Source organism: Dipodomys ordii, unplaced genomic scaffold (genome assembly GCF_000151885.1).
Source record: "Dipodomys ordii isolate 6190 unplaced genomic scaffold, Dord_2.0 Scaffold11, whole genome shotgun sequence".
In the NCBI taxonomy this organism is placed as follows: Eukaryota; Metazoa; Chordata; class Mammalia; order Rodentia; family Heteromyidae; genus Dipodomys; species Dipodomys ordii.
This window is the reverse complement of record NW_012267227.1, coordinates 8,403,435-8,426,980: the sequence shown is the minus strand read 5'-3', so window position 1 is coordinate 8,426,980 and position 23,546 is coordinate 8,403,435. Positions and strand designations below refer to the sequence as shown.

General features: G+C 35.3%; 1 protein-coding gene across 3 annotated transcripts in view; it reads right to left on the bottom strand.

Annotated features, from left to right (window-relative positions):
• Nucleotides 1-3,508: 3,508 nt before the first annotated feature.
• The window catches only part of Znf280d (zinc finger protein 280D), a 59,332-nt gene continuing 39,294 nt past the window's right edge, over nucleotides 3,509-23,546 (bottom strand). Inside the window, exons 14-19 of one of the 3 annotated variants that reach the window (XM_013010123.1) lie at nucleotides 22,803-22,865; nucleotides 18,774-18,892; nucleotides 18,593-18,629; nucleotides 9,867-9,912; nucleotides 6,275-6,330; nucleotides 3,509-5,254 (exon numbers count right to left, since the gene is read on the bottom strand). In XM_013010123.1, coding sequence (XP_012865577.1) covers nucleotides 4,651-5,254; nucleotides 6,275-6,330; nucleotides 9,867-9,912; nucleotides 18,593-18,629; nucleotides 18,774-18,892; nucleotides 22,803-22,865 — 925 coding nt within the window. In that variant the 3' untranslated portion in view covers nucleotides 3,509-4,650. Of the gene's footprint in view, nucleotides 5,255-6,274; nucleotides 6,331-9,866; nucleotides 9,913-17,859; nucleotides 17,990-18,592; nucleotides 18,630-18,773; nucleotides 18,893-22,802; nucleotides 22,866-23,546 lie in introns of those variants that run through there. The other 2 variants (XM_013010124.1, XM_013010125.1) reach the window with 2 other exon arrangements.

Below are 23,546 nucleotides of genomic sequence, written 5' to 3'. Positions count from 1 at the left end.
GATGACCACCTGTGGTCAGTCATAGTTTGCTAGCCTCTAAAATGTAGCAATTAAAATATTTTTAGGCTGGGTGCTGGTGACTTATGCCTATAATTCTAGCTACTCAGGAGGCTAAGATCTGAGGATCTCTGGTCAAAGCCATCCCAGGCAGAAAAGTCCATAAGACTCTTATCTCCAAATAACCACCAGAAAACCAGAGCAGAGTGGAGCTCTGGCTCAAAGTGGTAGGATGTAGCCTTGAGCAAAAAGAGCTCAGGGACAGCACCCAGATCCTGAGTTTAAGCCTCATGACTGAAACAAAAATAAAACTTTTAGGCATCAATAAAAGTTTAAGAGATTTTAAAAGTTTAAAACTATACTTCATAGTCCCTATTTTCTAAAGTAAAGTGGGTAACTAATTAGATAAATTTTTCTGTTCTGTTTTTGGAAAACTCAAATAACTCCAGACATATCTGGATATTTTTTTTCCAGAACGTAAAATCCAAAGGAATTTGTGTGATCAGCAATTATATAACCCATTAATATCTGTAGCTCTGGCTCATTTATAGCTTTGTCCAATAAAGTTTGGAATAATGACATATTGTGTCATTAATAAAAATCAGTTTATGTTTAGCATATTCTTTCAAAGAATGAAAACGATTTAAAAAGTACTTTTAACAAACAATGAGAAATTATCTATTAATTATAAATGTAATTCCATACAGGAGACCTTATCCCCTGATCATGTGGCTTTTGCTGTGTCTTTAAGGACACAAAAATTATCAGTGAGAGAGATATCTTTTGATTTGAAGTTTTAGGTTGAAAGTTAAATACTATGTTAACTTTCAGAAACCTATCCAACCATTCATGTTAACTATATTATCTACAAATATATATGTGTGTCTATATCTATATATATATCTACATATATATAGATATAGACATATAGATATCTATATATATATAGATATATGTATCTATATATATAGACACAGGTATATTTAAAAAATACTGTTTTCTTTTTAAAGCTTGGGAATAGGTAAATTATTTCATTTCTTAGCTGAGTTAAAATGAGTTAGTGATATAATAATTTAGTAAAAATGAAACATTCGTAATACTATTTTTTTTGTCAGTCATGGGGCTTGTGCTGTCCCTGAGCTTTTTTGCTTTAGGCTAGCTCTCTGCCAGTTTGAGCCACAGTGTCACTTCTGGTTTTCTGGTGGTTAATTGGAGGTAAAAGTCTCATGCACTTTCCTGCCAGTGCTGGCTTCAAACCGCGATTCTCAGGTCTAATACTCCAGAATAGCTGGGATTACAGGTGTGAGCCACCAGCACCCGGCTAAACATTGTATTTTTTGTGGCTATATGCACAAAAAAAATCCTATTTTCTTAAAGTCAAGTAAGTGAGTGGGCTTGGGATTAACAATGTTGATAGAACAAAAATAATCAGGTGAACTGTGAAGACAATGACCTAACAAAAGCCTAAAAATGTAATAATGTTCAATTCCCAACAACCATTAAAGGGTAATTTTAAATCATAGGCTCTCTTTCTAAATATAAAAAGATTCACTAACCTTTTGAGATAACAGTCCTCAATTCCTATTAACATAAAAGATCACTAAGATCTTTCTTTAGGTTAAGAAGTCTTTGATTTCATATGCATGTAGTCACTATAGAATAATAAATAAAACTACGGTTAGTAGTGGGAGAGCAATTTGCAAAAGAAGACTTAATTTTAAAAGGGAATACTGAATTGCTAGGAATGGGAGTTATGGTAAGAAAATAACTTTGGATTCAGATCAGTCAGGGTTCTAATTTCTGCTCTATAATCTCAGGCAAACTACCTGCTAGAGTATTGAATTTTCCGTATTTTTTACTTACAACCAAAACAAAGTTGATTCCTATCCTTTCCTTTTTTTTTTTTTTTTTGTCGGTCGTGGGGCTTATCTAAATGTAGGCAAACTTTAGTCTGCCATTCAATCCTACCCAATATCCTGTTTTGTAAGTGAAAATTTTATTGAAACAAAAACAGGCTCATCATGATTTGCTCTTTTTAAGTTACAATTCAGTTTAGTAACTGTAACCACAAGGCCCACAATTATTTATTTTTTTGTGGGGGTCCGGTTGTGGGGCCTGAACTCTGGGTCTAGGCGCTGTCCCTCAGCTCTTCAGCTCAAGACTAGTGCACTACAACTTGAGCCATAGCACCACTTTCGGCTTTTTTCTTTTTGCTTATGTGGTGCTGAGGAATCGAACCCAGAGCCTCCTGCATGCAAGGCAAGCGCTCTACCACTGAGCCACCTTCCCAGCCCCTAGGCCCACAATTATTTACTCTCTGGCTCTTTAAAGTTGCCAATCACTATTGGTTGCTACTGAGATTTGGGTTGCGTATCTAAAATGTTAAGACTGGAGAGAAGGTAGGAGAATGTGGGAGAGTGCACCAACTATTACCAAGAACAATGCTTATTTCAACTTTCTCTTTTTCTTATTGCCAGAATGAAAGATTTAGTCTGATGTAATTTCCTTTTCTCATAGTGGATAGGTACAAACAGTTCAATAACCAGTTTCCTTGAATATCACTACTCATGTTTCTATATCCAATAAATATATAACTTCTGTTCTATGTCCAATAAATATATAATTTCTGTTCTAGCCTTTTGCTAGAATCTCATTTTCTCTATTGAAACTGTACTATTTTGGTTGAGACAGTCATTGTCTTAACAAGATTCCGAATGGAGCCTTTCTATTATTTTTCTTTCTGATATACAAATCTGATGCTTTTAGGACAAATTAGCATGGCAAGCAATAGCTTCTTTGAATATCACTACCCAAAAGGCATATGGGTGCAGGGGAAAATCTCAAAATCCCAAAAGGGATTTTGGTGTCATGTACATGTTTATTCTGGCACAATACTGTAGAGTTCTGTAGCATAGAGCTTGGAAACAAACTGGATAAAACTCAAAGTCCACATACAGATTTTTTTCTACTCCCTGTATATATTATTCCAAAATTTTCCTGCTATTCATTTACTTTTCAACAATGAAAGATGACAATGAGTCATATATTTTCTTGGAAACAGGAATGGTGAAAATATTCAAGAAAATAATACAACTGTGTTTTGTCTATTTAGCATTTTTAAGCAGATTAAGTAGATTAAATTGTATTGTTTTTAAACCAAAAGAATTTACAAAGTAATTATTCCCTGTACATATTCACATTATCCCTTGTGTTTTATATTCTAATTTTTAAAAAAAAAACACCTAAATCACTGAAAGCAAACAATAAAATCCCACTAAAAAAAGAAATTTCTTTGATGAAGTATATTATTTCTAACAACACCAAAGGCAATCTGAATCAATCAGTGATCTGGAAAATAAAGTTAGTCAGGGACAGATTTTTATTGCAAACATATACTCAAAAACTACTATTTACAGCAGAATTTTAATAGCTATTTAAAACATTTAACATTCACTGAAACATTTAAGAATTCAAAGCACATTTTGAAAAGTAAAAAGGTAGCATAAAAAGGTAGCATTTTTAAATAAAACTTTATTAGTACTCCAAAGCAAACTATTATTCTTCATTTCAATATTTAATAGTTTCTAGATGATTAAAAAAAGAGATAGCAACTTACTAGCCAACTTAGGGATAAATTAGGCTAAATTTTCAAATTGTTTACTGCTTTAGGTCCCAGTTGAAATTTCTATTTTACAATTAGAAAAAAGCCACTTAAGCATAGCTGAATCCATGCCACAACATGTTTTCAGTTAAGTGCTTCACAATATCTACATTCTACCACACTTTGGTTTGGCTTCCAGACCATTTTTATGGGTCTATATCTAAAGAAGATCATTAAAACTATATTAAAAGCATAGTGTTACAGGAGTTTCAACAATGGATTTCTATTTTATACAACTAGTACATTAAGGGTTTTCAGCGTAGCTTACACACTAAATGCACAAATATAAATTTATATTTTAATAATTACACTTTCACTGAAAGTTTAAAGGTAAGCTTACAGCCTGTATGGCTAACACTTGTATGGAGGTACACAGATTCAAATAGTCTGTTTACATGCTTCTGACAGATTGGAATGTTGTGTTAAATTCAAAATTAAGTTCATCCAAATTCCTATTAGGTCAATTTAGCACTGTAAGTATGCTCCACTGACCAACTTCAGATGCAAAATAAAGCTGTCATTAATAATGCCATCAGCCATTATTTTAAATCCCTCATTCTCAAAGGACGTGTAGTTTTCCAACCTTTTCCTTTAAGTTAACTGAAGATATATAGGTAATAAAGATTTTAAGCTTAGGTCTGAGGCAAGTTTGACTAATATAAAAGTGTTATTAATATAATTACTATTCTTAAAATCAACTCATTTCGGCAACTCTATTCCATTTCTTCAAAAAGTGCTAAATGAGACCTTCTGGCAAATTAGCTTTCATTAAAATTGTTGGTTTTTAAAGAGCGTGAAACCCACACGAATCATGCTATTCTTGGAGAGTTGACTTGTTTACTAGCAAACTGAACACACTGGTGAAGTGTGTGAATGAACTCCCTCACATCTTTGTGCTTCTGAATTCTACCACATCACTACTGAGCTCACCGGTCAGTGTGCCAAATGCCCTTTGATGTTGGTACACTAAAATTAAGAATGACTAAGTAATTTCAGCTTCTTTCTTTTTTATCTGCTAGGACTACTGTTTTGTCTGGTGTGCTAGGACTGACTTCTCTGGAAGTATTGTCTGCATGGTCAGACACAGTGTCATCAGTCTTGGCCGAAGGATCACCACTACCTTTCTGAAAAATCTCTGTGGCCTCATACTCCAGCACCTCTGATGGAGTCAAAGGTTCCAAATGAACACTGCTTTGCTCACTAACATCAGAACTAACAGATTCAGGTTCATCTCTTTTCCTCAAAAAATCATCTGATGTCAACCGCAAATTCTTAATATTCTTTGAGAAAAATCTAGCTCCACTGGAGTTATGATCTTTAATCTGATCACATGAAATTATGTTTTCTGAACTTTGGCCCATCTCCTGTTCCTTCTCCTGAAAATTGTGATGCATTTGTTTTTCCTTTTCCATTTTATCTGCACCAGTGTCTGAATCATGACTCAAGACTTTCTTTGAACTACTTTCCTGGTATGCAGGACAGGCATCATTTTCTCTATCTGTTACATTTTCTTCTTTTTTTGTTGGTGATAAACCTTCGGATAAATCTGTATCACATTCATTTTTTTCTTCTGATGAAGAATCTTCATCTTGCTTGCTGAAAAATAAAACCATTTATTATAAAACATGGTGCTTGAACACTATTCAAAATAAAGACATGCATATTTGCCCACCAAAATAAAATGAAAACAAATTCAGATCTATAGTTCTTAGTATGATAATACAATCTGGGAGGAGCCTGTTTTTTTGGCAAGACTGTGAGAAACTCTGGAGTCACATATTAAAAGGAGATCTGCAGAGCCAGGTGCTGGTGGCTCATGCCTGTAATCCTAGCTACTCAGGAGGCTGAGATCTGAGGATCATGGTTCAAAGCCAGTATGGACAGTTAAGTCCTTGAGACTCTTTATCTCCACTTAACCACCAGAAAACCGGAAGTGGTGCTGTGGCTCAAGTGGTAGAGCTCTCACCTTGAGCTGAAGAGCTCAGGGACAGCGCCCAGACCCAGAGTTCAAGCCCCATGACCAACAGGAAACAACAACAAAAAAAGGAGATCTGCGGGATCTATCAACTTGCTGTCATTACTTTCCACCTATTTTTAGTTAAAATTTAAGTGTTTTTTATATTTGTAAGAGTGCTTACGCTATAAAATACATTAGGCAAAATCTACTTTCTCTTTTGCTCTATATTAACATGTACACAATGGAAGCTTGGAATTCCCTGATATGTGGAATTCCCTGCTGTTGAGGAAGAACTGCCACTGCTCAGGATGTACAGTTGAGTACTTCACAATTATTCAAATGTACTTAGCCTGTATAGACAGTTAATGTTAATGTCTGACTTACTAGTAAGTACTTTTAAACAGTTAATGTTAACATTTTACTTACTAATAAGTACTTTAAAAAAAGTATGTGACTTAAAAAATTTGCAATGCATGTTAAAAAACAAGAATCTGGAAAATGTTTTTATTGAATTAAAATGTCAAACTTTCATTTTAATTAAAAGTCATTACCAAAGGCAATACTATGTATGTTAGCTTCTGGAGCTGAGTGTAAATAATGTAACCAAGTATTATTTTGAATTCTTGAATTTGAACAGACTCAGCCTTTCCATTCCTTACCTTTCAGAACTTGATGTTTCTGTTTTTCTTTCAGCCACAGTATGCCTTGCAATTTCCTGAAATGATTAATAATAATTTTACATTCATGGTTAAAACTATTATAATCAATGTTCTGAATGAAAGAAATAATTATACAACCTAATATGCCAAAGAAATAGAAAAGCAACCTTTTATTGTAAAGTTATTAGAGTAATTCTCCTAAGAATTTCAATATAACAAAAGTTTGTGCATGGTGCCGGTGGCTCACACCTGTAATCCAAGCTGAGATCTGAGGATCACAGTTCAAAGCCAGCCTGGTCAGGAAAGGCCGTGAGACTCTTATCTGCAATAAACCACTCAGAAAACCAGAATGGCATTGTGGCCAAGTGGTAGAGTGCTAGCCTTGAGCTAAAAGGCTGAGGGACAGTGTTCAGCCCCAGAGTTTAAGCCTCACAAAAGTTTATGAAACAAAGTCAAGTGGCAGCTAAAATCTATTTTCCTTAACTCCCAAATTTGGATTCTATAATTACTTCTGTAGAAAACTAGGCAGCCCAGGTAAACAAATTCAAGACACTCATCTCTAGTTAATCAGCAAAAAGCCAGAGCTGGAGGTGTGGTAGAGAATTCAGTTTTCTTCTAAGAAGCTAGACATTAAAGAGATATGCACAAATATAAAACAATACCATTGTTTTCATCAAAATTCTCTTTTGCAACTAGTTTTTCAAAAAATACATCATTTATGTCAACAAATAATGGGCTTATTATTAAGTACTTCAACGTTACATAATTTCAATTTCTGACACTGCAACTACCTATTACTTTCAAGAGTACAAAAAGAAAGGATGGTAAGGGAAAACAAGGGAGGAGGCAACAATGCTTGATAAGAAATGTACTCATTACCTTGCTCATATAATTGTAACCTCTCTATACGGTATTTTCACCAAAAAAAAAAGGAGTTCAAAAGGCTGTACGTAAATAGTGCCCTCTGGAGTTCGGCCATGTATAACCTGTTTGTATGAAAGCTAATCTACTCATCCAAACAACACACGGCTTTCAATGAACTTTAAATGAACTTGGGAAATCATCATCACACAACTAAAGACATTCTTTAACATGGAAAGTACAAAACTAAACCAAACAAGAATAAAGGAAATGGAACACCTAAGAGGCAAAAGAGAATAGTTTCATACTTAATATGCCAAGAGGTATGCTACTGTGCCCAGTAAATAATTAACAAAACTTAAGAAAGTACAACAATTGAAGAATAAAATATTAAAGGGCTGGGAAGATGGCTCAGTGGTAGAGCACTTGCCTTGCATGCATGAGGCCCTGGGCTCGATTCCTCAGCACCACATAAAAAATAAAAATAAAAAATAAAATATTAAAGAGCTCTTCAAAATTACAAATATGGTAACTAAATTAAGGAAGCAATAAAAGCAACTATATAATGAAGTAGCTGATCCAATGTCAGAAAAAAAGAATCAGAGAGAACTAAAAAAAGTAAAAAAAAAAGATCAAAGAGATAACACACAAAGTATCTTCACAGCATAATATAATGAATGAAAAAAGAGAGATAAAGGTCAAACATAGAGTGAAATTTCAAAACATCAGATATAATCATTAAGGTTTCTAAAAAGAACAAAGCAATGTAAACAAAAAATGGAGCAAGAATGATATCAAGACTTATAAAAAATAATACTGGATATAAGAAGCAATACTTTAAAATTGCACAGGAAAATAGTTTTCTGTGTATTTTATCATCCCAGTTAATACATATGTACTTTTTATTGTAAAGGTGATGTACAGAGGGGTTACAGTTAGATAAGTAATGTGTACATGTCTTACCCTCTCCCTCACTGTCTCCTGCTCCCCTGCCTCCCCTCAATGCCATACAAGTTGTAAAGTTTATTTCCAACATAGTATCTTTTTTTTTTGTCGGTCATGGCGCTTGAACTCTGGGCCTGAGCGCTGTCCCTCAGCTCTTCAGCTCAAGGCGAGCACTCTACCACTTTAGCTACAGCGCCACTTCCGGTTTTCTAGTGGTTTATTAGAGATAGGAGTCTCAGGGTCTTTCCTGCCCGGGTTGGCTTTGAATCCCAATCCTCAGATCTCAGCCTCCTGAGTAGCTAGGATTATAGGCGTGAGCCACCGGCGCCCGGCTCCAACATAGTATCTTTTGAGCATCACTGTTGCATTGGCTTACCCTTTCTCCTTTGTCTCACCATTTCTGTGATTCTCCTTTCCATCCCCAAAATCAGATTAACTTATATACAATACAAAGGGTCCAGTTAACAAATATTTAGGTCATTTTCACATCTTTTTTAAAAGTGAGGATAATTAATTACTCTTTTCTGAGAGACATTTTTGCATAAATTTTTAGCTGATTTGATTTTTTAAAATAGTAATTTTTATTTATTTTTTATTTTTTGGGTCCGGTTGTGGGGCCTGAACTCTGGGCCTGGGCACTGTCCCTCAGCTCTTCAGCTCAAGGCTAGTGCTCTACCACTTGAGCCACAGTGCCACTTCTGGCTTTTTTCTTTTTGCTTATGTGGTGCTGAGGAATCGAACCCAGGGCCTCAGGCATGCAAGGCAAGCGCTCTACCACTGAGCCACTTTCCCAGCCCTAAAATAGTAATTTTTAAAAGTCTGAAAAATTACAAACTCAGAAGCAAAAATAGAATTAAAGAAAACTAAAAACTTTATAGAGATTCTTTGTAAATAATCCAAAGTGGCGAAATAACAGAAGATACAAACAGATAAACACAAATAAGCAAAAGAGTAATACAGATTGAGATATGTAAAGCCCAAAATGTTGGTGAAGATAAAATTTGGAGGACAGCCAAGGAAAAATGACACACACAGAGAAACAAAAAAAATCAGTTAAGATATCTTGTTAGAAAATATGCAAGCCAAGAGATAACTAAATTCTTTTAAAAACCAACAAAAACTGTCAACTCTGAATTCTATACCCACCCAAAATTATCTTCCAAACATGAAAAAGACTTTTAAGCCTAAAAGAATTAATTACCAGCAGGTCTGCAATATAAAATATACCAAAAAAAGTAAAAGAGATATTACAGAAATAAAAAACTATGTAAAGGCTGGACGCTGGTGGCTCACACCTGTAATCCTAGCTACTCAGGAGACTGAGATCTGAGGATCAGGGTTCAAAGCCAGCTTGGACAGGAAAGTCTGTGTATCGCCAATAAACCACCAGAAAACCAGAAGTGGCACTGTAGCTCAAGTGGTAGAGCGCTTGCCTTGAGCTGAAGAGCTGAGGGACAGCGCTCAGGCCCAGAGTTTAAGGCCCATGACTAACAAAACAACAACAACAAGGGAAAATATGAAATTAACCTTGTATTTTTCATAGCTCTAAAAGGTGATTGCCTGCTGGGTGCCGGTGGCAGGAAAATCCGTGAGACTCTTATTGCCAATTAACCACCAGAAAACTGGAAGTGGTGCCGTGGCTCAAGTGGTAGAGTGCTCACCTTAAGCTGAAAAGCTGAGGTACAGCGCCCAGGCCCAGAGTTCAAGCCCCATGGCCGACAAAGAAAAAAACTCCAATACTTTCAAATGTATAACTTTTTAAATTATGAGATAAAAATCACTTTACCTTAGATATAGGTTCTTGTTCCTTAGTAGGAGCTTCATGTTTTAATCTTGAAAACAAAATAGTGATTATTTTATATTATAATTGTAAATATGAATTGAAGTTTTTGCATGCTTAAAATAACTAAATTTAAATCTAAGCCCCTGTAAACTTTACAATGTCACACTAAGTGATATCTGTACATATTTTAAGGTAAAAATACAATACATGGGGCTAAACCATTTAATAAGTGTGCTAAATTAGTGAATGAAGACATGTACTTCAAGCTGGGATGTAGCTCAGTGAAAGAGCACTTGCCTAGCATGTGTGAAGCCCTGAATTTGATTCCCAGCACTGCAGAGAGAAAGAAAAAGAAAGACATATTTCCTTTTCTAAAAAGAACTCAGAAATGCTCCTTTTGCTAAATGCAAATTAAGATAAAAGAAATAATGTATTAGTAAACAATTTCAAAAAAGAATTACTCATTAACAAAAGCAAGTTATCATATTGTACAAATCAGTATTTACTACTGTAGGACATAAAAATCTTTTTAAAAATCTAGTATAAAATCCAATGTGACGTCACTCTGGATCCGGTAAAACCCCCCAAAAAAGTACTCATAAAAAACAAAAGTTGTTTTTAGTTTTTTTTGATGTTAAAATTCTAGTGGGTTTTTGAACTCAGGGCCTTGTGCTTGTTAGGCAGGCACTCTGTCACTTGATCTACAACCCAACCCCAAAATTTAAAGAATACATTTTCAAGCACTGCTCAGAAAATAACTACAGATTTTTTAAAAACATCTTGACTCAAAAATGTTCATTATAACTTATGGCATCTAGAAATCTTGTAAAAATCAATGTAAGTCAAACTTTCCTAGAAGTTCTTTGTTTAAGAAACTGCTAATGACTATTATTTGTTAGTGCATATTAAACTGTTTTAATATGCAAAAATAAGGTGGTTCTACTTAATCTGAAACAGTGAATCAAGAATTAAGTGATCCAGTAAGACTTAAGAATTACAAATAAGGAACAGTATCATCAACCCAAGTCCATGCCTTATTTTATGGAAATAAAGGAAAGAAATGTCAACCATCCTAAAAGCTATTGTGGTTTTAAGGAAGGACACACGAAGCTGACAAACACCATCTTTCCTTACCCATTCTCTAAGGATTCATTTTTTAAAATGAGGACTTTAAATGGTGGGGGGAGAGGGCGGGGGCGGGGAGAGGAGGGAAGCACTGCAGTAGTAGAGCATGTATTTAGCATTCAAGAAGACCTGGGTATAATCTCCAGTACCACATTTTTTAAAATATTAGAATTATAAATGCTAGTGCTTTAGTAGAATAGAAATAATTAACTGTGCAAAATTACTTGTCTATAGTTTGTTCCACAAAGAAACATAACAAATCATAGATTTTTTTTTGTGTGTGGACCCATTCCACTGTTAGCATATTACAATTTATAGTTAATGTCAGCATACTGAATGAAGATAAATTTGCACAAAAAATTTCAACCTTTTTGGGTTAAAGATTTGGTAATCATCTCAAGTATTTAAAACATTTTCTTTAGCAAAGGTCTTATGCATTTATTTTTTTGCCAGTTCCCGGGCTTGAACTTTAAGGGCCTGGGCACTGTCCCTGAACTCCTTTACCTCAAGGCTAGAGCTCTACCATTTGAGCCACTTCCATTTTTTCTGTGATTAATTGGAAATCTCTCAGACTTCCTGCCCAGCCTGCCTTCAAATCGAGATCCTCAGATATCAGCCTCTTGAGTAGCTAGGCTTACAAACATGAGCCACCAGTGCCCAACTTTTAAGGCTTTATATTCTTACAAAAGAAATATTATCATGCCAATTACTTTCACATGTCCCCCATAATAAATTAATTTTAGTCAGCAATAAAAGTAGAAGAATGTTTCATCATTATTGCTGGAATTTCAACTGGAAAAGGCAAGTTTTCAGCAATGGGGTTGGTGACATTTATTTTTATTATGCTTTATTTTACTAAGAAAACTACTAGGTGAGAACACAGTAAGTTCTGGAAATAACTAGTATGGAGAGGCTAGTGATTCCAATTTTTCTTTGTGCCTTTTACCATACTAGTATTCCCTTTAAAGGATAGAATTATAAGTATCAGTAAAAAGTTTCAGGAAAAGCTAAAAAAGTTTAGATATGTGTATTATACATCTCATCATTATCAATCTGGCACTAAAATGAACACTAAGAATTTGTAATTACAAAGGTGTACTTTAATGTTAGTAAAATTTAATAAATTACTAATGCATGATTAAAATTATTTTGAAAACTGTCCCCCACCAATTTTGTAGCCTTAATTTTTATTCATAAAGCTACCTGATGAAATAGTTATTATTGGAGATATTCAACTGCCTTGGAGAAGACAGTCAAATTTGCTATGCTCAAAGTTCTGATCTAATCTGTTATTACATAATTAAAGTTTTCACTTGTGAATTTTGCAATAATTTTTATAGAAAAAAGTGGTGTAGGACTTGGAACAAACATGAACTTTTCAATGCAAAGACAACAGAACCACTGACAGACAGTCTTGCAAAAGAACTGCAAATAAGTATTTTTCTCCAAGGAAACCTACTGAAACAAACAGGTGCCTGATATATTTCTAAAGGCTAATTCATTTCCTTTAAAGTCCAAAATAGACTCAAAAGCCTTATTAAAATTTCTCTACAGGTCACATGACATCACAAGGCTACCCATAAAAATTTAGGGCTACACAGAAAATAAATATTGTGATTTAATTATATTAGTATGTTCTTTTGAGATTTCATTCATAGTATGAACATCTGATGAGATGGGGGGGAATCTATGAGGGAAAAGCTGCTCAGGTTCATTTCAGCTAGGTCAAAAACTTCAATTGTAATTTAAAAAATACAGTCTTTAACCTAAGAATACTTGTAAGCATTCTAAGAAAGCTCAAGAAATGCTGTACAAGCCAGTACTAAAGTCAACCACTACTCAAGAGCTTCTACTTAGACATTCAGAATAGTAAACATTCAGCACACCATTCTGATCATTTTCTTTGAGTAGTGCTGATTGATGTGTGTGTGTGAGATATGTGTCTAAGCAGGATCTTTACCACACAGTACCTGCACCAGTGAGCTAAGTGTTCTAGTCCAAAGATAAGAACAGTCTCTCCTCTTGAGTATTTTGTTATCAAAGAGATGCACTGAGCAAATGTGGATCGAGAACTGTGAAGTTAGGAAAAAGACATCTACATGACTGACCCCCCAATATGAGGAGAGAGGCAAGAAAGCAGCAGGCATACAGTGAAGTTGGTTTTAGAGGAAGATCAGAAACTAGCAAAGCAGGGAAGGGCTCTAGGACAGAACAGAAGCACAAAACTAGATGAGAATGTCTCATGTCAATGAAATGTAGGGCAGGAAAAAAAAAGCAGTTGAAGATAAAACTGAAGACATGGCAAAGGCCATTTCAGGATGCTTTTGATTGCCATGCTAATTTGTCCTAAAAGCATCAGGTTTGTATAACAGAAAGAAAAATAATAAAAAAAATTCCATTCAGAATCTTGTTAAAATGGTAGCTGTCTCAACCAAAATAATACACTATCAATTGTAGCAAAGTGCTAACTTAGAACAGAGGGTATACATTTATTGGATATAGAAACATGGGGAAGAGCAAATGTGACCCACCCCGGATGTCTGCTTGCAGTGGCAAGAGAAGAGTAATGTCATTAACCAAGATAAGTTCAGAAGAATGTACTATAAAATCAAACTGTATATCAAAATGTCAAACAGCCAACGTAAAGGGACTGCTACTACAAGTCTCAATCATGAGAAGCTTCCATAGATAAATAGTCCCAGAGTCTCTGGCCATCAGGAAGAAGCAGGAATAACAGTCATGACAACAGTATTAGCAGTAACAGGAGAGCAAGAGTAAGAGCAGCAGGAATAGTAATGTGTCTCTATTTAGTGCCTACTCTCTGCCAGGTCAGTGTAAAAAAGTTCAGTGAAATATTTAACTAATTTCTTTAAATCTGTAGTTTAACTGAGTTCCACATATTATCTTCAGGTTACATCATTTACCAAATGCTGAAGAGCTGGTGAGAAAAACAACTTGGATTTACACCTTGGTCTGCAATAGAGAAGCAAAGGCTCTCAGTGTAGGGTCCCAATTTCAATAAATGATCCAAAAGGCATATGCACAGAAGCCTCTCTAAGTAAAGGATAGCAAGCATTTCCACAAGGTCAACTTCTAAAATGAGAAGTGGAGCTGCAGAAGACCTTCAAAATCATGAGTTGAAAGTGTGTGAAGAACTATGGCGTACAGCATACTCGAGGAAAACGTTGATGAAACTGATACAAGACAGTGATGACTAGCGTGAGTTATAAACATTTTCTAAAAGTATAAAGTTAGTGCCCTGTAGGCTTTAGAAAATCTAATGGCATAACATGCTTCAACAATAACAGGAAAAGAAAAATAAAAGAAGTAATATGTGAAAAAGATATGGGAGGGATCGATTGAAAAATAGGCTGAAGATGAAGGCAACTGAATACAAATATGAGTAGATAACAATCACAAATAATACAATGTCTTTACATTTGCATAGTGATTATGACATGCTAATTACATTGTGTGTGTGGGGGGGTCACACGGGTGCGCATCCTGGTCTTGGGGGCTTGAACTCAAAGCCTAGACACAGTCCCTTAGCTTTTTCCCTCAAGGCTGGTGCTCTACCACTTAAGCCACAGCTCCACTTTTGGCTTTTTGGTAATTAAATTGGAGATAAGTGTCTCACAGACTTTTCTCTCAGTCTGGCTTTGAACCCTGATCCTCAAACTAAGTAGCTAAAATTATAGGAATGAACCACCAATGCCCATTATTTTTTGGAGTATTACTAATTACTTTTGGTGTGTTATATACATATATTATTTTAAAAATCTCTTAATAGGGCTGGGAAGATGGCTCAGTGGTAGAGCACTTGCCTTGCATGCCAGAGGCCCTGGGTTCGATTCCTCAGCACCACATAAGCAAAAAGAAAAAAAAGCCGGAAGTGGCGCTGTGGCTCAAGTGGTAGAGTGCTAGCCTTGAGCTGAAGAGCTGAGGGACAGTGCCCAGGCCCAGAGTTCAGGCCCTATGACCGGACCCAAAAAAAATAAAAGTAAAAAAAAAATCTTTTAATAGCTTAAGATTAAAATAGATACTTTATTTGCCTATATTTTACAAATCAGGAATTGGGACATAGATGTCTGGTAACCTGCCCAAAGACACACAAATCTAGTGAACAGTGGGGCAGAAACTCCAAACTAAGCAATCAAGTATAGACATTATGTTTCAGTGCATCAAAGGGGTGTGTGTGTGTGTGTGTGTGTGTGTGTGTGTGTGTGTGTGTGTGTAGATAGTGTGAGGGAAGTGAGGGAAAATGAACTTCATCCATACTTCCTCTCTAAAAAAAGAGACCCACTGAAGAACACAAAGCAGAGTTCATATGTTGCTTTTACAAGAAAGTGGTTTATCATATTTTTGCACTATGATCTAGGAAATACATATTGGGGATGTACTGGAGGCAGAATACATCTACATTCATGAGGGATACCTGCACATTCATGTTTACAGCAGCACTACTCACAAAGATGTCCTACAATCTGATGAGACAATAAAGATGTGACACACATACACACACACATTATCCCACCCCCAAAATTATGTTGTCTGCAGTAAAAATGCAGAGACCTAGAGATCATATTGAGTGAAATAAGCCAAACTTAAAAAGCCAAATGCCACATCTTTTTTCTCATATGTGGTAACCAAATTCTAAAATGATCAAATAAGATAGGACTTCAATGAAAAGGGACACTCTGTGTGTGTCTGTCTGAGAGAGAGACAGAGAAAGAGACAGAGAGAAAGCAGGGGAGGGGAAATGGAGAGTGTACCAGGAGTTAAGAGAATCAAAGTGAATTACATACACAAATGCACAATGAAATAACTAAGAAACCCTGTTTTTTATAAAAAGGAAGGAGGGATCTAAGAGTATGTAACAGAGGTACATATGGAATTTTCACATAAAACTCCCCTGTATGACAATATCAATAAATTGTAAGTAAAGAAAAAAAAACTGTTGGGGAGTGGGGTTAATTAGATAGAAAGAGAGAAGATGAAAAAACTTCCTGGAGACAGATTAGGAAGTAAATAGTGTGTTACCAAATCTACTACTAGGAAAGATGCCATTTTCAGAGATTTTGGAATTTTTTCCATTAGTAGTATAACTTGGCTCAGAAGCTTAAAATGAAAAATTAATGTTAATTATAAAAAATTTATTATGTAAGTGGCTTTATCTCTGCTCTAAAATACAAATAAAGTAATTCTGATTTTAGGAGTGAAAAAAAGCTCAATAATTTCAGAGCATCTTAAAAGATGCTTTGTTAATTTTTAAAATTAAAAAAATTATTAGAATGATCTTTTAATAGGATAACACTTAGGGATTTTATATAAAATTATTCATTAGCAAATAATTCCTGAGAAACTTAAATACATTTTTTTTTTGGTTGTAGGGCTGAACTCTGGGCCTGGGTGCTGTCTAATACCACATTTTTATTAAAAGAAAATAATAGAGCTGTATGCAACATACCAAAATTAAAAATTAAAGATTAAAAATTTACAGGAAGGAAATAAGCATTATTGGTTATATGTTAGCTTTACCAAAAAAACACATTAAAGACTTATAAAATGTTACTTTAAACTTTTTTAAAGTTCTGCAAGATATCTCTTACCAATTCTTTACATTTTAGAACTTACAATGATGAAGATAATGCTAATAAACCTGAAGTAGCACTGAGGATGATTTAAGCAACAGCCAGATTAAAAAGCTATAAACAGGCAACTTAAGAAATCTTAGAGTAAACAAACAAACAAAACAACAAAAAAGCCCTAGCTTTAAGGAAAAGAATAGAAAAATTAGACATCACAAAAGAGGCATAAAATTTTAGAGACCTGGGTTACTAAAATAAAAAAAATAAAAATATCTGAGAATTGACATTATCAAAAAGAGGTCAATACTGATCGATAAACTTTAAATTACAGTAAAAAATGACTACAAGCCAGGTGCTGGTGGCTCATGTCTGTAATCCTAGCTACTCAGGAGGCTGAGATCTGAGGATCACTATTCAAAGCTAGCCCGGGCAGGAAACTCTGTGAGACTCTTATCTCCAATAAACCACTAGAAAACCAGAAGTGGTGCTGTGGCTCAAGCGGCAGAGTGCTCGCTTTGAACTGAAGAGCGCAGGGAAAGCGCCCAGGCCCAAAGTTCAAGCCCCACGACCAACAAAACAAAAAATAACAACAAAAAAACCCCTACAATTCTGGGACATAATTGAGATCTAAAGGTATGAAAGTAGCACAAGTTTTTGTTATTTCTTGGATTGTATCCATAGTACATGAAGAATTAAAGCCAACAGCCAAAATGACTAAACTTCAATTTGGATGCTGAAACACTTGGGAAATGGGCTTTTCTTGGTCATAACTGGCCCATGCACTTAATATCAAGAGCCAAAGCCAACAGCGGGAAGTATGCTCAATTTGGTATCCTTAAGGTCATCCTTGGCCAAATCAACATCAGCCTGATGGGAGGTCAGCAGTGTAGGAGGAAGTCTCCTCAAGATACTAAGTTTTTGTTTTGCTTTGCTTCCCCCCCGCCTTTTTTTTCTTTTTGGGAGGTACTAGGGGTTGAGCTCAGGGACTTGCACTTGCTCTTGCTTGGCAGGCACTTGAGTCACGTCCCTTGTCTCCCCCCACCCTCACATTTTTTCCAAGTAAGGTCCGGCATGCATAACTAGGAGGACCTGGATCCATCTATTTATGCTCTTTACATAGCTAGGATGACAGGCATGTACCACCCATCCAGCTACTAAATGAGACGGGGTCTTGGATTTATGTCTGGGCTACCCAGGTGTTGTGCTATTCCCAATAGCTAGGATTACAGGCACGACCCACTGGTGCCCAGCCTAAAATATGAGTTCTTGAGGCCACAACCTACAGAAGGTCGCATAGTCAAATTATTCACATTCCTTGGAAAGAGAGAACAGTCATCAGTTGTGTTCATCGGAGGGGGACACTGTCCAGGTGTACCCTGGACATATTTTGAAATCTCTGGGCTGCTTCTGCATCTGAAAAATAAGAAAAATAGCACAATGACAGACAACAAAGGAAAGAGACAACCATCTGGCCTAAGAACATAAAATATAAGAAACAAAGAAAGCAGAAAGCAGATAAAACAGAAAATAGACGAGCAGCCATATCATTTGGAATGGATTATTCTGGAGGCAAGAGCAGTAGAGACAAACAAATTCTTTTCAGCAAAATAAGAAAAGACCAGAGCAACAAAAGTTTTTTTTAAGGAAAGCCAAATAGAGGGGAAAAAAATGTTTATTAAGACCTGTCAACCTGACACAAAGATAAGGTGGAGTAGAATCTAGACCCATCTGAAAGCTGAACAGAGCTGAATAATGAGGCCTAATGTCATGAACTTGGCTGCTTAACCACCTTTGTGTAAGAAAACATCTCAGAACTTTGAACATAGGAAATTCCAACTTGTCTTGCACCAGGTCACGAGCTCCACAGAGCAGGAACCTACTTCAACAAGCAGCTTTAAAAAAAAAACACAACAAAATACTTTAATATTTTTCATTCCTATTAACGACACATTCTTAAAAAGCAATAGTGCTAAAAACCTATCAAAGTAAAATGCACTGAATAAAAATTAAACTTACTCAGAAAGATGTTCAGAAGTTGGGATACAAACAGAAACTGAAATTAGAAGAAAAGTTTTACATTGACAAGAGCATATGAACTATGATGAGTGAGAAAAATGATTTAGTAAAGAGCCCATATTGTGGTTGACCAAAAATAATGGAATGTCAAAAATCCAAAATAACAGTCGGATGTACATACCTTTCTCCAATACAACTTGGCAAGTATGAGTTTCATGTTGACTTAAGTGTGTAGCCATATTATCTAAGCCAGAAACATCAGTTAGGAAATCACAATTAAGGCACACTAGAGTAATGCCCCTATTAAAGAAAAATAGCATAAAATAAAAAGTTTTATGTTTTATGAAATTCACATACATGTTCAATGATCACTTTTTATGATTTTCTGTTTATGTTATAACCATTAATTTTTGTCAGATAAATTTGGTATAATGAAAATAATTTTCTAGAAAATGGCACAGCCATGTATTTTATTTACAGAAAGTATTTATGCTGTATAAATAGTCATCTCTCATAATAGCTGATGAAAGCTAGAAGTCTAGAGATCTAAGCCAGTCTTGGCTCTGCTAACAATCTTTATTAATGGAAACAAATCACATTCTAAATATTCTTTGCTACATCCTCACCTGCCAAGTCTGACCTAGCATGCATTCACGTAGTATACATTTATTGATGCTGTTTTTATAGATAACTTTCTACTACGAATAATGGTGAGCAACAAATCAAGTGCAGCTATCTAGTTACTATATGGTCAAAGATAAAATTAGAAAAGAAAGGTAACTGCTGTAAAAACAGATGATAGCTGCTATCAACTGCACATCAATGTTCTCACCACAATCATGCAAGGTTGGTATTATTTTAACAATGCATTAACTAAAATAGTTAATAAAATACTGGAGTATGAATGCTTACATTCCCAATCATCTCAATACTGTTGTTCAAACTAGTTGACTTGCTGGGGCCTCAACTACTCTTTCAACTCCAGACCGATGAAACATGCAACCATGACACATTTTCAGTAAATTTAGGCAACTATTTTCATGGTCATCAAAAAAAAAAAATCTGAGTACAGAAGAGTTTTTACACTCACTGGATCACACTGAGTAGTTCTTGCTATTTTTTTTCCCCCGGTCATGGGGCTTGAACTCTGGGCCTGGGAACTGTCCCTCAGCACTTCAGCTCAAGGCGAGCACTCTATCACTTGAGCCATAGCACCACTTCCAGGGTTTTCTGGTGGTTAAGTGGAGATAAGAGTCTCATGGACTTTCCTGCCCAGGCAGTCTTTGAACCATGATCCTCAGATCTCAGCCTCCTGAGTAGCTAGGATTACAGGTGTGAGTTACTGGCGCCCTGCAGTACTTGCTATTTGAAGCATAGTATAATATCTGGCATATTAAAATACATCTTTCTGACCTAAAGGTTCTAATTTAAAATGTGTCCAGAATAGTGATCATTTTTTGTTGTTAAATTATTTTAAGGTATTAAAGCTGTAAAAACATTTGAGATGTTTCAGAGAAGGTAGGAAGCCACAATACATTTATTAAATTTGTAAGAATAAAGCAGTTGGGAACTGGTTGGGTAAAGCATGTGAAGAGCTGCTTATAGGAAAACCAAGTATTTTAGTGTAAGTGATGTTACAATGTTTAATATGAACTGTAAATGACACTGTTGAAAAAAATTTGGTCTGTTCCATTTAAATGAACTTTAACATCTATTTGAAAAGCAACTGCTAAGAACTTTTAATTTCTAAAAGGAGTATCTGTAATCTAAATTTAAAAAGCATAGTGTTATTCTGATTAAAACATAATCTGAAATACCATCATGAAACTCTTTGGTACAATTAATACACACTGAAAGAAATGCATGAAGAAAATAAAACAGGGGAGGTGAATAAAGACAGTGAAAAAGCACTAATATGTTCCAAGTAGTTAAAATGCATGTATGATAACAGAACAATTAAACTTGTTAGGATTGCTTTAGAATGGGGGAGGAGAGTAAGGGAGAATCATAAAGAAGTTTGATCAGAATGCTTTTTATAGGTGTATCATACCAAGTCACAATGAATTTTCTCTCTTATACAACTAATGTATGCTAATAAAAGGTGGGGGGGTGGAGAAGCATAGCAAAGATAAATTTAAAACACTCAGCTTAATTAGCTTTAGTCTTTTCTATGAACAAATCATTCTCATAGACACTAACATGGCCTCCCTGATAGAGTTGGCTAATGCCTATTCCACTGGACAAAGTTCATTGGAAAAGGGCTGAAGTGCCTAATTCAAGCACTCTCTAAACATTTGTACCTAAAATTTATAATCCAGCTTATTGACTTAAAAATGTAGGAGGCTACATTGTTATGTGTGTGTGTGTGTGTATTTTTTTTTTTTTGGTTGGTTGTGGGGCTTGAACTCTGGGCTTGGGCGCTGTCCTTGCACTCTTCAGCTCAAGGTGAGCGCTCTACCACTTGAGCCACAGCACCACTTCCGGTTTTCTAGTGGTTTCTTGGAGATAAGAGTCTCATGGAGTTTCCTGCCCGGGCTGGCTTTGAATAGTGATCCTCAGATCTCAGCCTCCTGAGCAGCTAGGATTACAGGTGTGAGGACCGGTGCTGGGCTTCTATTTGGGTTTTTAATAGTGAAAGTTGGTTTGTAAAGGAGAAAATAAGACAATATTGTGCTATGTTTGCAGATCAAACTAGAGAGACTTAGGTTGGTTCTGCTTTCCTTTTGTTTTTGCTTTCCTTTTGTTTTGGCTATAGCTTCTTCATTTTTAGAAAATGTTTTAGAATCTCTCAAATTCATAATGAAAAAAATGATCATACAATGGGATTGCTGTTACTGTCAGCTTAATAACATAGTAGGTACATTTGAAGTTTATCACAGTTAGAAATGCTTTTTTTTACAAGTATATGGAGACAAATTAAATGTATCAGACTAACTTCTCTGCTGATGCTCTAGTCTAATAGCTTGTTGTGGATCTACTCCTATAGGTAGCACTGGAACATCTAAACTGAAATAACAACTTTTTCCCCAAATTACCTCCTTTTGACTGGTCTTCCTTTATTTTTTCACTTGGCATTAAAGTTCAATCTACAGTTATGTCTGACTCTCTTCTTCTATAAAGCATTCACTATGGGCCAGGTGCTGGTGACTCAAGACCTGTAATCCTGGCTACTCAGGAGGCTGAGATTTGATGACTGTAGTTCAGAGCCAGCCTGGCCAAGAAAAGCATGAGACTCTTTTATCTCCAATTAACTACCAAACTAAAAAAAAAAAAGAGCTAAAAGTGGAGCTGTGGTTCAAGTGGTAGAATGCTATCCTTTAGGAAAAAGCTCTGGGACAGATCTCAGGCCTTAAGTTCAAGCCTCAGCCCAGGCACAAAACAAAACATTCCCTAGGTTAAGCATTGTATATTGGCTATTAATGATTGAACCTTTACTCTGTGCTTTGCTGAATTTAACATATTATTTCATCTAACAACCTGAAGAGTTAAGTTATAGAAGACAGAGTAATCAAGGACAAAGAGCTAAGGTCAGAATCAGGTTTGAAACTGAGCACCTTGATTTCAGAGCCCATACTGTATCAGAAAAATGATGTAATTCACTACTAACAAGCAATTACAAGGTTTCTTTTCTTTCTTTTTTAAACACTCTAATTCTTTATAATCAGTTTAAATACCATTTTGTGTATTTAATCTTTATTTTGTTTTTGTTTTTGGGTCCAGTCGTGGGGCCTGAACTCTGGGCCTGGGTGCTGTCCCTCGGCTCTTAGCTCAAGGCTAGTGCTTTACCACTTGAGCCACAGCGCCACTTCCAGCTTTTTTCTTTTTGCTTATGTGGTACTGAGGAATTGAACCCAGGGCCTCATGCATGCAAGGCAAGCGCTCTACCACTGAGCCACCTTCCCAGCCCCTGTATTTAATCTTTAAATATGTAAATTATTTATAATTTTACTACACATAATGAATGAGAGGGAAGTTCAAAGATATTTATTCAATGAAATTAAAAGTAGTATTCTTTTCCTAATTAAATTAGATGAAACTGTACTACTAATTTCGGTATATACACAAATCTGTGTATATACTAAAATCTATTCATTGAACATGTTAAATTCATGAATTGTATGTCATGGGCATTATATCTCAATTAAAACTATATGTAAGAGAAAAATAATTATTCTGCAACAGAAAGAATTAAAAAAAATCAATTAGTTACCTGAGATTTTCTGAATGCTTCTTAAATATACAAAACCTTTTACTTGGACGATTACTATGAAAGCTGGAAAGAGAAGAGATTTCAATAATTTTACTATAGAGTTAAGTCTTACTGATTTATAACTATATTTCTAGAATACATTTAACAGTTTAGTTTTTAACAACATGTTAATACTGATGTGTTTATCATCCCTGTTTAATTCAACATTTTATCTTTTTCTTTTCCTGTTTGAGATGGGGGATGTCTATGTTCCTGAGATTGGTCTACAACTCATAAGCCAAGCAATTCTCCTGCCTAGTTTGCTGAGTAGCTTCAACTATAGGCATCCACCACCATGTCTTGCTAGTATCTTTTCATTTTATAATGACATTCATTTTCCTAGGCATACTGTTAAATGATTAGTACCCCCACCATTATATAAAAAAGGAAATGCATTAAATAGTTAACAAAACCCAACAAAATAAAGATCATCAAACAAAATTATCAACTAACGATCAAAAAAATTCTGATTTTTTGCAAACAATGTAGAGTTTCTATAATAAAGGTTATCAGAATAATCACTTTTTAAAAAAGTCAATTTCAAATCTTAGTATGCTTGTACACAGGGAAGGAAGTAGAATTTAATGATGTAGGAAACAAATACTACTTGAGCTAAATTACGACTACTTAGTATCTGAAAACCCAAACACTTCAAGAGTTCTTTGCAGTTACTAGGAGAGGTTAAAAAACAAAAACAAATTAAAG